We start from the raw sequence: 12,973 nt of genomic DNA on the forward strand, positions 1-12,973 counted from the left end.
TTTTTGTTTAAGTAGAAACGAGAAAAACAAAGCTGCTATCCATACAAAACAAAGTGTGTGAGGTGATCCAAAGTTCCAAACCACACGATCACCTCCAACATAATACTACACCGACATAAGCATGAATGCTTAAATTACACAGAAAAGCTATAGAGTACAAAGTGAAAATAATTTTTTTTAGTGTTAATAAACTTCACACTCAATTCTTCTATGTGTGCACAGTATTCATATCAAAATTCTAAATGAGTCTCCTCATCCAACGTATCAAGCAAGGTCCTTATTAGAGCTGCACTCATCAATGTCGAAGTAGTCTCGTTACCTCTAGGGTTGGGTTCGCGAAACCGAAAACCGAAAAAAACCGAGCCGAAAAACACCGAACAAAAAAAAACCGCACCGAAACAAAAAAAACCGAACCGGTTCGGTTTTCAGTTTTAGCATAAAAAAACCGAACCGAACTGAAAAAAACCGAAAACCGAACCGAAAAAACCGAACTAGTTAAAACTACGTCGTTTTGACTTAGAAACCCTAAGGGTCCACGACTTCTATGCCTCTCGCCTCTCTTTTTGTCTCTCACCCTTTCATTTCAGTTTCTCTTTCTTCTTTGGCCTCTCGCCGTCTCTTTCTTCTCTTCATCAATCCTCTTAGTTTCCTCGTTGTCGTCAAGAACTCGAGATCGCCAAGGAGTGGAAGGGTCGTTAGTTCTCTCAGTTTTCTCTTCGTCTCTGGTTTCCGTTGCCGCTCTGGTCATCCAGGCCTTCAAGGAGCCGGATCCCGACCGCAAGAACATCGAGCACAACGACCAGATGGGACCGATGCTCTGACTGCACCCTTCTTCTTCTTCATACTCCACAGATCCAGAGCCTCTGTCTCTCTCTCTATCTCTCTTTGTATCTGTATATATCTATAGATCTCTCTCTCTCTCTGATTCTTATCGATATTGACAGTTTTGTATTTCGTGAAAACATAGATGAAGGTGAGACCTCAAGAACATCCTTGGCACTGGTACGTTTTTGCTTTCTGTGATTTATTTGCTTGTTGTTTGGTTAAATATAGGCTCAAAGTTTGGGGCTTTATGATCGATTAGTGCTATTGATTTGTAATTCATGCTCTGTATTCCTACTTGGCCATGTGGGTTTTGAATTTTGAGTCTCTTTCTTCTTGTTCTATGGATTTACATTATTATGTGGTGATTATTTGCAACTGATGATATTATTTTGTGGGTTGTTGATAATGGTAGAGAAGATGGAGCTGCTGGGATTGTTAATGATGGGTCTGAAGTGTTGTGCCAGATGAAAGGCTCGGTTGGGTCGAGTCCAGGTATTGCCTGTTAATTGAAGATTTTATCTTTCATATTACATGTTGAAGTTTGTCGAATTTAACTTGTAGATTGTGGTTATCCAAGAAATTAGACAAATTCATTGATCTGTTTTTTGCATGTGGAACTGGTAAGTGAGTAGCTTAATGTTTCACAGTCAATGGTAATTCATGAAAATGCTGACCGCAGGCTTAGGAAGTTAGTCACTGAACTTTTATATGCGTGGTTTATTAGACATGAGTTTAAGAGTGGTTCAGCATGAAATCCCCCATCACAAAACTTCATCTATGAGCGAGTTGTATAATAGATATCAACCCCTTAAAGGGGAGCTTATCTGCCTGAAAGTTGGTCTTTCTTTTTCTTACTTGTTTACCATAGAAGTGAGAATACACAATGTATTTATTTTGTTGTGGTACTTCAGTTTTCTGTATTCAATGTTCAGTCAAGTTTGTGATATCCAAGGAAGGAAATGTTGCAGAGACTAGTTGATTTACATTGTCACCGATATTCTTTTTGGCCAGGTAATCTCCTTGTATTCAATTGCTACTACGCATGATTGTTGGAATTATGATTAGCTTTTGAAGTGTAATTCTTGAGAGTTAATGAAAGTTCACAACATCTCATTTTTATCATATGTGCCTGGCCCTGCAATTTTTTATTGGTAAAGGCTCTATCAAAGAATATATATCAATAAACAGATGCTGCACATTAACAGAAACATTAAAGTTTCTGTTAACTTCTTCAGTAATAAAATTTGGCTGTGGCAGGTTGATAAACTAGAACTCAGGTGGTACGGTGGAAATATATTTCCAGTTGAAACTATTTGGATAACTTATGTTTGAGACTTTAATTTACTGATACTATGCAGGAGCTGTGGCTGAGATTACATGGGAGAGATTACAAGCACAAAGCACCCGTCTTGGATAAGAGGGATTGACTCTTTTTTTGTTTTTTAGGGGACTTTCAATTATGTGTAATGGTTAATGGTTTGTTTTTTTTTTTTCTTTTTTTTTTTTAATATTGAAGAGGCTCCAATGGCCTTGATTATGAATTTCCTAGTTTCCAGAACAATTTTAGTAAGTTGATAGACATTTGTTTTTTCTGTGAGCAAAGAGGCCTAAAAGTCAAGCAGAAAGAGAAAAAGACATAGGAAAAAAAAACAATAGATAAAAAAAAAATCATTATTAAACAATTATTTTATTTTCAAAAAAAAAAAAAAAAAAAAAACTGAACTTGGACCGAACCGCACAGGTCGATTCGGTTTTCGGTTTTAAACTCTGAAAAATGAAAAACCGAACCGAATCAAACCGAACCCACCCCATGTTTTCTTTCCCGTGGATAGGATTTTATCTTCAATTTTCAGAATGATGAAAGTTGGCGGTGGTGAAAAGACAGCAAAGATAAAAATAAAAGAAGTACCCGTGAAACACTTGCTTAAGAAAAATACACATGGCAATCAAACATACCTCTTTGATGAATTACATATGTATGAAAGCACTCAATTGCCTTTTATCTTTTGCTCTAAAATTATACAAAACTACTCATCTCAAATCTGACACGGTTAATTCTAAGCCAGTTTCTGCAATTTGAATTGGCAATGAATCTGCTCTCACAAAGCTCAAACCCACTTGCATTTTATTGATAACTCATCCAAAGACGGTACAAGAAAGAATATTACTAGTTTCATCTTAGACAGACAGATCATTTGCTCATTAAAAATGAGTGAAAAAACAAAAAAATTATAGCTTTTCTACACAAGCAACAGGCAAATTCAACTCTCATCTACAACCTATATTATACAATAAACGAGAATAGAATCAAGAAATCACAATCCATCGACTTTCTTTCTTCGTTGCCTAATGGAACTGTGTATGCTATGGACGATGATACACGTACTTTGTTCTTGGGTCCACAATAAGACCCTTCCCACCATTCACTTCCAAATCATGCCTACATTATCATGGTCATAAAAAACATCAGAATCAAAGACATCAATCATATCATTACAAGGTAGATAATCAGTCTAAAGCAGAATGAAGACTTGCTAAAAGACCAAGTGTATGGGTGGAAGGACGAGAAAACTCAACTGGAACACAAAGTCGGGGATGGTCAACTGCTCACGAGGAACATATCTGAAGAGCTGCAGTAATCTATCCACATATACCACTTTCTTCCAGACCTAGAAACAAGTGTTAAATACCACTTACTAACAATGTGTTTTTTTTTTTTTGATAGGTTACAATGTGTTTTTTAAGTGAAAAGAAATTTTAACGACCGAGTAAACACAAATGAAACTAGACATACCACACTGTCCACAAACAATTGCATGGCAAAAACAGCCGCCTTAAGTCCAAATGTAGGGTGAAGGACATATATTGCCTATGTAAAGGAAATAAGGATCAGAGATGTGATTGTAGGTATATCATGGCTCAAGTAGATGGACAAGTTAGCGGAACCTACATGCAGATTACGTTGGTGTTTACGACCAAGTATTTGTTGTAATCTTCTCATCCACCCCAAGTCTGGTTGACTGCATATGTTTAGGAAAGCAAAACTGAACAGTTACAGAAAAGCTTACAGAAAATATATAAGCTATTTGGTTACTGCTTGCCACTTATCCCTAAAGGACTACGTAGTCAGAACTCCAACAAGAAAGTTATTCTGCTACTGTTCTACAATTCTTGCAAGCTCAAAAGTTTGTTTTAATCTTCCAAATAACATAAGAGTCCTGAGGTGTAATTATAAACTAGAATAAAAAGTTTATGTAGCCTAGTATCATTTAATCTTGCATTTTTTCAAAACTAAACTATGAGGAACTTACAGCTGTAGAGATGCAGCAGAGTGGAAGTACACAACAGTATAAGGCTTCTGTATTATGGGCTCAAACTCCTGTAAATCAATAGGGGAAAAATAAAAACATGCATCTTGAAGCATACTTATAAACAATTGCTTAGTGACATCTGCAGATAAACATAAACTTGAATGCTTTGCTACCTTGACAACATAATGCACAAATCGTTCTAGATCAAGACATCGCAACAGAAAATGTGCCCCCACAACTACCATTACAGGACGACCCTCGCTGTCAACTCCACCTCGGTAGCTGAAATAGAGAGAAAAATATGCAATTTAATATAGTATTAACTGCACAGAAGACACACTCCAAACTTTTGCATAAAATATTAATATAATCTTACAACAAAAGAGAAAGCTCCTCTGGGGCTTTCTTTAATACCCTTGCCTTTTCAGGATTATGGAGAAATTGATCCACACAATTTGGGGATAAATAGTAATAAAATTCAAGTTTAAACATCTCCACCACAGTGCAAAATGTTTTTAGATTAACCTTCATTGGTTTAACAACACATAACTACCTCCTTTTGTTTATGTCAAAGATTTGAATCCCAACCAGTTGAAGAGCTACTAATACTATGATAGCAAAGGGAAATCAGAATGAAAGCATTTTACATATTACTAAATAGACAGGTGTAAAAATCTATAAGCTAAAGATTTAACAATTACCACTGAAGAGCAAAGAGATATAAGAGCATACACAATTTTCATTTCCGCAATTTCTGAAAGATTGAGAGAGTTTGCTTTAGCAAGGTATCTTGAATGAAGCGAGTATTCTTCTGCAGCAGACAATGGAGGTCCACCAAGATCACCAAAGCCAAGTATTTTAGCACAATTCCATCCACTTTGGGCTTGAGCGGTTTTTTCCCATTGTTCCCTACGTCTCTGGTCCGGATCTTTTATTAAAGACATAAAGGCCGGATCCAGATACGAATCCAAATGTGATGAGTTCCTGTATAACAATTGTTCAGCAAGTAAGTTAATGATGAAATCCAAAGCAGCTAATTATAGTTCAAGGTCTAGCGAAATGAACCACCGGCTTGATAAACACATAAACAGAGAATCAGGTATCCAGAATCTATGAGCTTTGCTATATAAAACATGGAGTTCTTCAATGCTGATTGCAGTGAGCATTCTGTTATATTACTCAAGAACTGCTTTACATTATTATTTGTAATGTATGATACAGCTAATTAACTCACCTCCGTGCCAAGCCTACATCACTAACAGGAAGGTCAACCGGAGCTTGTGGAGGCTTTGGAGCAGTTTTTTTGGGCAAAGGCTTTATTCTGATTTTGCGTTCATCTATAATCGTCTCACCATTTTCATCGCCTACATCTGCAGGAAGTTTTGACATGGCAACCTCCTCTTCAAGTCTATCTCGAGGAAAGTAAAGCGGAAGCAATCTACACTTAGAAAAGTGGAGAGATAATGAGATCTCAAAATTCTGTAATAAAATTATTCAAAATTATACACCACATATCACAATGAATCAGAACAAGTGACATCTGGTCGATAAAGAAAAAGCACCTTTTGTAAATTTCTGTATCAGTTGATGTGGTAGTACAAAAGACAACAGCTGCAATTTTATCCTTCTGTTTCTCGAGAAACCGTCGCACAGTCCCTGAACAAAAGCAGACAATAGATGAGCTGGAGAGCAAGAATAAAAGAAATGCAAACTTCAGAAATAGTTATACAGGAACAATGAAAACATGGATATACATTCATGAATAGAAATTTAGTAATTCAGCATGGATGCTCAACCATGGCTGATGCGCTTCATGTCAACATGATTACAAAGAAATTAATTTTGGAGAATGTAAGAAACAAACTCACTTATAGCAACATGGGCAGCTGGCTCACGAGGATAGTTCTTAGCCTCTGTATATATACAGCCCATTGCAATGCTGCAGATAAATTTGCCAAGCAAAGTGACTTTATGAGGGAGACAAAGTAAAAAATAATAATAAAGAGCTGAATAGATAGAAATTTTAAGATAATATTATAGCTATCGCCTCCCACCTTTGCAGTCCATTTTCAATGAGGAGTTCAAGACAAGAACGGTAGCAGTGGCTCAGAGCATTTTCTGCAGCAGTATGGTACTTCACAGCATACTTGGGACCAACAGTATGGATAACCCTCCTAATTACACAAGGAAAAAGCATCTTTTATTGACCCAAGAATCTTGTGTGCAGCACCTATACTAGGACACAAACTCTATGGACAGAATAAAATGCTAATGCAAAGCGTAAAGCTAAGGATGCTAGAGCATGATATGCAACACCTACATTAAGCTAGCTCACAAGAAGTGAAGAAACCATGAGTTATGGAAACATCCTTTATGCTAAATAAATACAAAAAACACATTCAAGGCAAAAATGTTATCTTCAATAGACGTCCTCATAGCCTATTTGGACATCAAGAGAAGTTCATAGAACCTCAAGTAATGAAGTTATTAACAGACAATCGCTAAAAGTAAATGCTAATAACATATCCTACAAACTAGTACTGTCTTGTGAATCCAAAAATACATACATGAAGAGTGCCTAGGAGCTAAATGATGGTTTAATATACTACTAAATAGAAATGAGCTTTAATATAATACTACATAGATTCAGCTTTCTTCTTTCATACACATGAAAAATGCCAATACCTAGCTGGAAGGTCGTATGCTTTAGTAACCTTTGCCATCCCTGTTCGGCATCCACCCTGTCAAGGAACAAAGGTTCAAATGAGTTGAAACTTGATATTAATCAATTGCAATAGAACACCAACCAGAAGGCTTTAAATAAAAATGATACATAGTTTATGTCATCGAAAATCGTATGCTGTCTCCTATTCAACATATTCAATTTAAACAAGAATCTCTATTTACATGATGTATCAAACATCAAGGATTATATGATCGATGTCAAAACTATACATATTTCCCATAGAATAACTAAATTTGATTTAAGTAGTAGCATACCAATGAGGCACATTCTTCTGCAAGACCAGGTCCAGCTGCAGCATGCAAGCCAGGGCTGCAGTGTGCTTCATCCATGTTCTGTAAATGATCGAATTGAAAGCATGTTAGGATAAACCCATTCACTTGCCACGTGCATCCACTGGTTGCCCAATCCAGATGTGATTGATGGTATTTGCTGGCTCAAAGATGACTGATTTGAAAACTAAAATTTATTTTAAAAAATATTGAAATTCTATATTAGACAAGAACGCTTTGTTCCAAGTTATCGCTTCTTTCTAATAAGAAAATACGAAAGAAACACCCTGAATGAGGTGAATTGTCTAATACGCCTGGTGAGGTTCAAGGAGAAAAGCCAAGTTCTTAGAGGCCCAAGAAGGTTACTAGTCAAAGCAATACACAACCACAATGTCACCATGCAGATACCGTTACCTTCTCATTTCCTACAGACAAATGGACATAGTTTTATCAGAAATTTATCACTACAAACGTACAGAGCACTCACCTCATTTGTAGAGTTTACTACAGCATCAACTTCGAGATTCCAAGGGTTCCCCCTCCACAAATATATCTTTGAATTAATTTCATGATCAACTGGAAACCTCGAAACTATCGCATTGAGACCATTTTGAGCCCCGGGCTGAGAAGTTAAAGGATCAGGGAAGTAAGAATTTGAAAAGGACGGATCCTCATTGTCATATTCCATAGAGGACCGATGCTCTGCATTGCTCCACCGCGGCACTTGATCCAAACTAACCACATAATCCCCACTATCGGTGGGAGATCCACCCCGAGTTGAAGTTGTAGCTGTAGCTACAGTCCGGTACATTTTCAAGACTCCGAGCTAAAGCCACACTTCCCAAGCCAAAATTCAACACTATACACCACAACTCTCAATAATTCAAGCTTCAACTAAGTCACTAAAACATCAAATTCTACAATGCCAACCCGAACTAATCACAGCGCTCCCCTAATTTCAACAAAACCAATCCCAAATTAACAGCATTCACAAACAGATAATATCATCATGACTTGATCAAAGCTTCATAATTTGACCAAAAAAGAATTGAACTTTACTATACCCAACAAAAACCCTTACCAAATGCAATTCCACAAACCAAGGAATCACTTTCCTTCCTCCAAATTCAAATTCAGCAACAAATTAAGAGCGACTCAATTCCTCAGCAAATTCTCGTTTGGCAGTTGATGAGCTGCAGAAAACGACATGAATTCAATTCAATTCCCACTGTGCATATCTAACCCTACCCTCAATTTTTTTTTTTTTTTTTTTTCCGGCAAACTGAAAATTGAAATCGATTGAATCAAAAATTGAAGAAAATCTAACAACTTTGTGGGTTAAAGAGAAGGAGAGAACCTGGGATTTTGAGTTTGGGAATAAGAGAAAGAGAAAAATCAAATCTTTTTGGTATTTGTGTATTGATAATAATACAGCTATTTTTGCAGGGTCGATGAGCTAGCAGAAGAGGCCATTTGGTATTTTGGTCAGGAACAGAATCAACCGCTTAGCCCTCAATAAAATATATTATAAACTTCTTTTTTTTTTTTTTTGGGTCGAAAAAACATGATTGCTTATTATTACTGCAACTTTTTATTTTTATGTTCTTGTTTTGTCCTTTGTCTTGTTTGGACTCTTAATATGAGAAGCACCCCTCCATCTTCCCCGAATTCCGTGTAAGACTATTCCCCTTCCTCATTTCTTTGTTTTTGGTCAATAAATATCATTGTGTTATAGTATGAATATTTTGTAAGGTTGGTCGAGCGATTTAGTATGAAATCTTTGTATTTAGCTTTTGAGTCTAAATTTTCGACTTTTTTCAAATCCCAACTCTAACTAGTAAACTTTATATTGTGTGCTGCTGCCCTCAAGTATTAATTAATGAAACTGTCGAATACAAGGACTGGTGCGGCTACCCTCAAGCCTTGATTATTGTGTGTTAGTTTTGGTTAAAGGAGATGATTAAGCGAGATGAACTCTCTTCCTTGTCGGTCTCTTACTTGCATAAAGTTTGTACTTTTTATTGACCGTCTTGACCTTTTTTAATTCCGACACTTTCCAATTCTCTACAAAATTTCTATTGTAGTGAATATATGTGTCTTGCTGAGGATCAAGAAGGAATGATAAGTTGTGGAACGATACGTGTCAAACTGCATCGGACATCCTTTTGAGTTCAACAACTTGGTTGAAGGAGTTTCACAGTGCAAGACGTACAGTTTGAGACAAAGCCTAAGCAAGCCAGGACGAAGCAAACCTGGCAGCCAGCACCTCATGGTAAGTGGAAATTAAATGTCGATGGGAGTTTCCTACCTAGTAGTACAGTTGGGGGCCTGGGAGGCGTCCTTCGTGATGAGACTGGACAGTTCAAGGCAGCCTTCGCGCTGCAGATGTCAAATGCTGCATCAGCCAAACATGTGGAGCTCTTAGCTCTTAAGGAAGGCCTAAAGCTGGTCCGAACCCTTCAGCTAGAACATGTAATAGTCGAAACTGATTGTCAAGCGGCAACATATGATATACTTAATTCCAATCATGCTTTCATAGCAGAAGGAGGCTTAATTGATGATATAAAGGTTTAGTCTACGAAATATACCTACTGCATCCATTGTTTTTGCTCCTAGCTAGAACATGTAATCATGTGGCTCATAGACTAGCCAATATAGCTTACGAAGACAGGCCAAATATGGTCTGGTTTGACAGGGCTCCAGAGAGCATTCTGGAGCTCCTTGCTTACGATTGTAACCTGCCCAGTTAAGGGCTTTTGATATAAGAGTTATTTCTTTGATTCAAAAAAAAAAAAAAAAAAGGAATGATATTGCAATTGTGAAATGCTACACAAAGTTGATCAAGTACTAATGATCTTAAATTCATATTACAAGTGTTCTTTTAAGAAATGAAGCAGCCTCCATCACAGCATCAAGTAGTCGTCAATCTTTGACACCAGCCCTCTCCTTCAACATTGCAATGAACTTGTCTCTCTCGTCGGGCTTCATTCCCTCCGCTGAGCAATCTCCAACTCCCCATTCTGCTCCGCGTAGGCAGTACTTGTCTTGAGTTTCCCTACTATTCCTGAACATTTCCAAGTTTAGTGTGAGAACTTTAGAGATAGTCACTATGAAAAGGAATCAAAAACCATGTACACTGTTGGTCTATTCCCTAATGCAAGCAAAGGCATTACTTCTCTTTGTTGAGCTTGGATTTTTCTAGTAGCCCCTGGAGTAATGGAGATGATTTGAATCGCGCATCATTTTCTGCATACTTTTTCTGGTTTTCTTCTGCATAAACAATTCAACAACATTCTATCATACACAATATCAAGCTTATTCAGTACTCGCTCGCTGAGAACTGAATGTAAGTAGGATAATTAGGAAACTCGAGTGAGGATCAAACCATTGAAGCGGTCAAGGAACTCCAGTTTGGGTAATTCAGGACCCGGAATTGATTCTATCCCGGTCGATCCCGATAGAAATCCAGCTCTAGCTGCAACACCGAAATTGCTCACACATCAAGTACTGTTGTTTAAGTTTGCTTTCTCTCTATTGAGTATTGACCACGAGTTCATTTATATTTTCACTCAACTTCCTAAGCTCCCTAGTTGGAAAGTTCACCCAAATTGTTGTATTGCAAGTTGGAAATCATTTAACATAATGAAAATTGGAACCGTAAGTGAATGAAGTACTTGGTTAGCTTCATCAATATGAGTGGCCACAATTCATGTCAATTGGCATGGATAATAGCTTTCAACACACAAAGAAAAAGAACAAATGGATGAATAGTACAACTGCTCATTAAACAGATTTAGGATAGCTAAGTTGTAACTTTTGACTGAATTAAACAGATTTTTTGGGTTGGTGAATCAGTTTCAGTGATTTCTGGATAAGCTAGCACAAGGTAAGAGCTTCCTCAATAGTAGAAGACTAAAGAAAGCAATAATCTTCCCATACTACTGAAAACTGAAAGACAAAGAAGAAGCAAGTGAACAAAGCAAAGATTGGACATTTGGAATCATATATACCTGGACTGGACCAGAAAAGAACAGCTGCTGAAGCAGCCAAAGCAACCGAGCTATGTAGAACACCTCGGCGAGATTGTAAAGAAGAAGAACCTTGATCACTAGAACTAGAACAAACTGTACCGCGACTCTTAATTTGGACTAGTTTTTTAAGAGGGTTACCGGGTTTTTCACACACATCCAAATTAGTACATGAAACATGGGAGAAAGAATGAGAGAGAGCTGAGATAGAAGAGGAAACCATGGTGTGGTTCCCCTCACTATACCACAGCCCAAGCTCAACAAAGATAATTTTATTTTTATGGTTCATATCAAGACAACCACAACAAATATCATCTACTTGACAAAAACGCCACATAAAGTTGCCGTTTTGGTCACATCAGAGTTTTGCTTCTATTGGAGTGTTTTTTAGCTTCAAGTATCCATTTTATCCTTGCTCCACTCCTCAATCAGTCCCTTGAAAATTTTCTCACGGCACCCAGCAACCCTTTTAGCCTCTTCTCCAATCTTCAAAGCCTTCACTCTCAGCTCTTCACTCTGCATCAGCTCTTTGATCTTCACAGCAATGTCTTCCCCCTTCACCACCACCACCACCACCGGGTCATCTCCGGTCCAGGCCCAAGTTCTGGCCCATATCCCAAGCCCACTTCTCTCAACCACCTCTGCATTGAGCTTCTGATCCCCATTTTGTGGCCAAGCTAGGATTCTTACACCATACCAGGGAGCTTCTATTGATCAAAATCCCATTAAATCTCGGGAGTTTTGGACCGTCCTGCATGAATATATTAGCGAAGAGACTATTGGGAGTCAGAAGTAACGGAGGGACTGAAGATATGCGTACTGGAGGATTAATGCTAGGAATTTCAACAACATCATCCCCAAATCCCAGATTCAATGTGGTTGCCACCACGTGGTAGTAAGAAAAGAGGGAGAGCATTCTGGCCGAGGAGGTGAAGAAAATGTATGCAGGAAGGCGAAACCAAAAGAGCTTCAATGACGGTGAGGACAGGAGATATTAAGCTCACGTCATAAACGAGAGCAGAGGGAGGCGAGGAAAGAGAGGAGAGCAGGGGGGAGAGGAGATGAGCGGAGCGGCGAATGGCTTCGAATCTGAGGAAAAAGGGGTCGGTTGAGTTGACGGTGGTGGAGTCCAGAGGAAGGAGGTGGAAATGGAGTTGAGTGACGCGAGGGAAAGCTGAGAGGAAGCGAGAGATGAGAGAAGGCTCGGCGAGTGAGACGGTGGGGTGAGTGGTGATGAGGGTCAGCTGGCAGCGGTGGTTTTGGGATAGCAATGCCGCAAGTCGTAGAAAGGGTGTCAGATGGCCCATGCCGGCGCTTGGGAGGAGAACGACATGAGCCTGGGCTCGCCGGAGGAGGACGTTACCGGATTCTGATGACATGAGGAAGTGCGTGTGTCTTCGATTTGGGATTGGTATGAATAAATACTATATAGAGTTAGTTAAAGATTATAAATGCATGGAGGGTAGTTACTACTTACTAGTTAGAGAGTCGGAGGTAGGAGCACACCGACAGGTATCTTTATTTCTATGAGCATCTACCCACCCCTTGGTAGTTGGCTCTTCTTACCTTACTTGTTGATAGGAGAGGGAATTTACTTAATTTCTTACTTGTTAGGGCAAGGGAGTTTCAACAACATCACCGGCTGTGTTGTGATGAGCCAGTAGTAGGAAGGGCGTCAAAGCCCCATGCTATTGCTGGCACCAAGGAGAAGAATGGCATGCGTTTTGAGGTTGCAGTAAGATTCCAGCAGCCAACAGCTTCCGAGATATAGTTATGGTGAATTGTTTGCTAAAG

At 38.5% G+C, this 12,973-nt stretch overlaps 2 protein-coding genes, 1 long non-coding RNA gene and 1 pseudogene across 5 annotated transcripts; 1 reads left to right on the top strand and 3 right to left on the bottom strand.

Annotated features, from left to right (window-relative positions):
• Positions 1 to 609: 609 nt before the first annotated feature.
• On the top strand, positions 610 to 2,396 carry LOC133712999 (uncharacterized). The gene is made up of 3 exons (XR_009847699.1): positions 610 to 1,002; positions 1,238 to 1,836; positions 2,184 to 2,396. It is a non-coding gene; the product is annotated as an uncharacterized LOC133712999 (long non-coding RNA).
• Positions 2,397 to 2,929: 533 nt separating this feature from the next.
• Positions 2,930 to 8,696, bottom strand: LOC133709790 (uncharacterized). Of its 3 annotated transcripts, none has more exons than XM_062135665.1 (16): positions 8,509 to 8,696; positions 8,233 to 8,344; positions 7,639 to 8,103; positions 7,137 to 7,214; positions 6,822 to 6,877; positions 6,191 to 6,310; positions 6,005 to 6,075; positions 5,699 to 5,792; positions 5,371 to 5,574; positions 4,869 to 5,120; positions 4,310 to 4,418; positions 4,137 to 4,204; positions 3,776 to 3,845; positions 3,620 to 3,694; positions 3,403 to 3,485; positions 2,930 to 3,265 (listed from the first exon to the last, which is right to left on the bottom strand). In XM_062135665.1, the coding sequence occupies exons 3-16, from the start codon at positions 7,960 to 7,962 to the stop codon at positions 3,190 to 3,192; spliced, it is 1,680 nt and encodes a 559-aa protein (XP_061991649.1). In that variant the 5' UTR covers positions 7,963 to 8,103; positions 8,233 to 8,344; positions 8,509 to 8,696; the 3' UTR covers positions 2,930 to 3,189. The 3 variants fall into 3 exon arrangements, with proteins under 3 accessions (XP_061991649.1, XP_061991648.1, XP_061991650.1); XM_062135664.1 differs by having other exon boundaries at positions 3,403 to 3,494; positions 8,509 to 8,695; XM_062135666.1 differs by lacking the exons at positions 3,620 to 3,694; positions 3,776 to 3,845 and having other exon boundaries at positions 3,403 to 3,494.
• A 1,243-nt stretch (positions 8,697 to 9,939) lies between these two features.
• Positions 9,940 to 11,462, bottom strand: LOC133708789 (uncharacterized). The gene is made up of 4 exons (XM_062134314.1): positions 11,162 to 11,462; positions 10,537 to 10,626; positions 10,325 to 10,421; positions 9,940 to 10,215 (listed from the first exon to the last, which is right to left on the bottom strand). Exons 1-4 carry the CDS (start codon positions 11,400 to 11,402, stop codon positions 10,074 to 10,076), a joined length of 570 nt encoding a protein of 189 aa, XP_061990298.1. The 5' UTR covers positions 11,403 to 11,462; the 3' UTR covers positions 9,940 to 10,073.
• A 146-nt stretch (positions 11,463 to 11,608) lies between these two features.
• Positions 11,609 to 12,954, bottom strand: LOC133708787 (UDP-glycosyltransferase 708G1-like; annotated as a pseudogene).
• Positions 12,955 to 12,973: the final 19 nt, after the last annotated feature.

The sequence above is a fragment of the Rosa rugosa genome, chromosome 5 (assembly GCF_958449725.1).
Source record: "Rosa rugosa chromosome 5, drRosRugo1.1, whole genome shotgun sequence".
Classification (NCBI taxonomy): Eukaryota; Viridiplantae; Streptophyta; class Magnoliopsida; order Rosales; family Rosaceae; genus Rosa; species Rosa rugosa.

What these genes read in the sequence shown, in the direction of transcription:
- LOC133709790 (XM_062135664.1), bottom strand. Translation starts at nt 7,962, where the DNA reads ATGTACCGGACTGTAGCTACAGCTACAACTTCAACTCGGGGTGGATCT. An exon ending in ATTGAAAATGGACTGCAAAG is followed by an intron (nt 6,076 to 6,190) that starts GTGGGAGGCGAT and finishes ATTTATCTGCAG; the next exon opens with CATTGCAATGGGCTGTATAT. An exon ending in AACACCAACGTAATCTGCAT is followed by an intron (nt 3,695 to 3,775) that starts GTAGGTTCCGCT and finishes TCCTTTACATAG; the next exon opens with GCAATATATGTCCTTCACCC.
- LOC133708789 (XM_062134314.1), bottom strand. Translation starts at nt 11,402, where the DNA reads ATGGTTTCCTCTTCTATCTCAGCTCTCTCTCATTCTTTCTCCCATGTT. An exon ending in TCTTTTCTGGTCCAGTCCAG is followed by an intron (nt 10,627 to 11,161) that starts GTATATATGATT and finishes TCGGTGTTGCAG; the next exon opens with CTAGAGCTGGATTTCTATCG. An exon ending in TCCAAGCTCAACAAAGAGAA is followed by an intron (nt 10,216 to 10,324) that starts GTAATGCCTTTG and finishes GGAAATGTTCAG; the next exon opens with GAATAGTAGGGAAACTCAAG.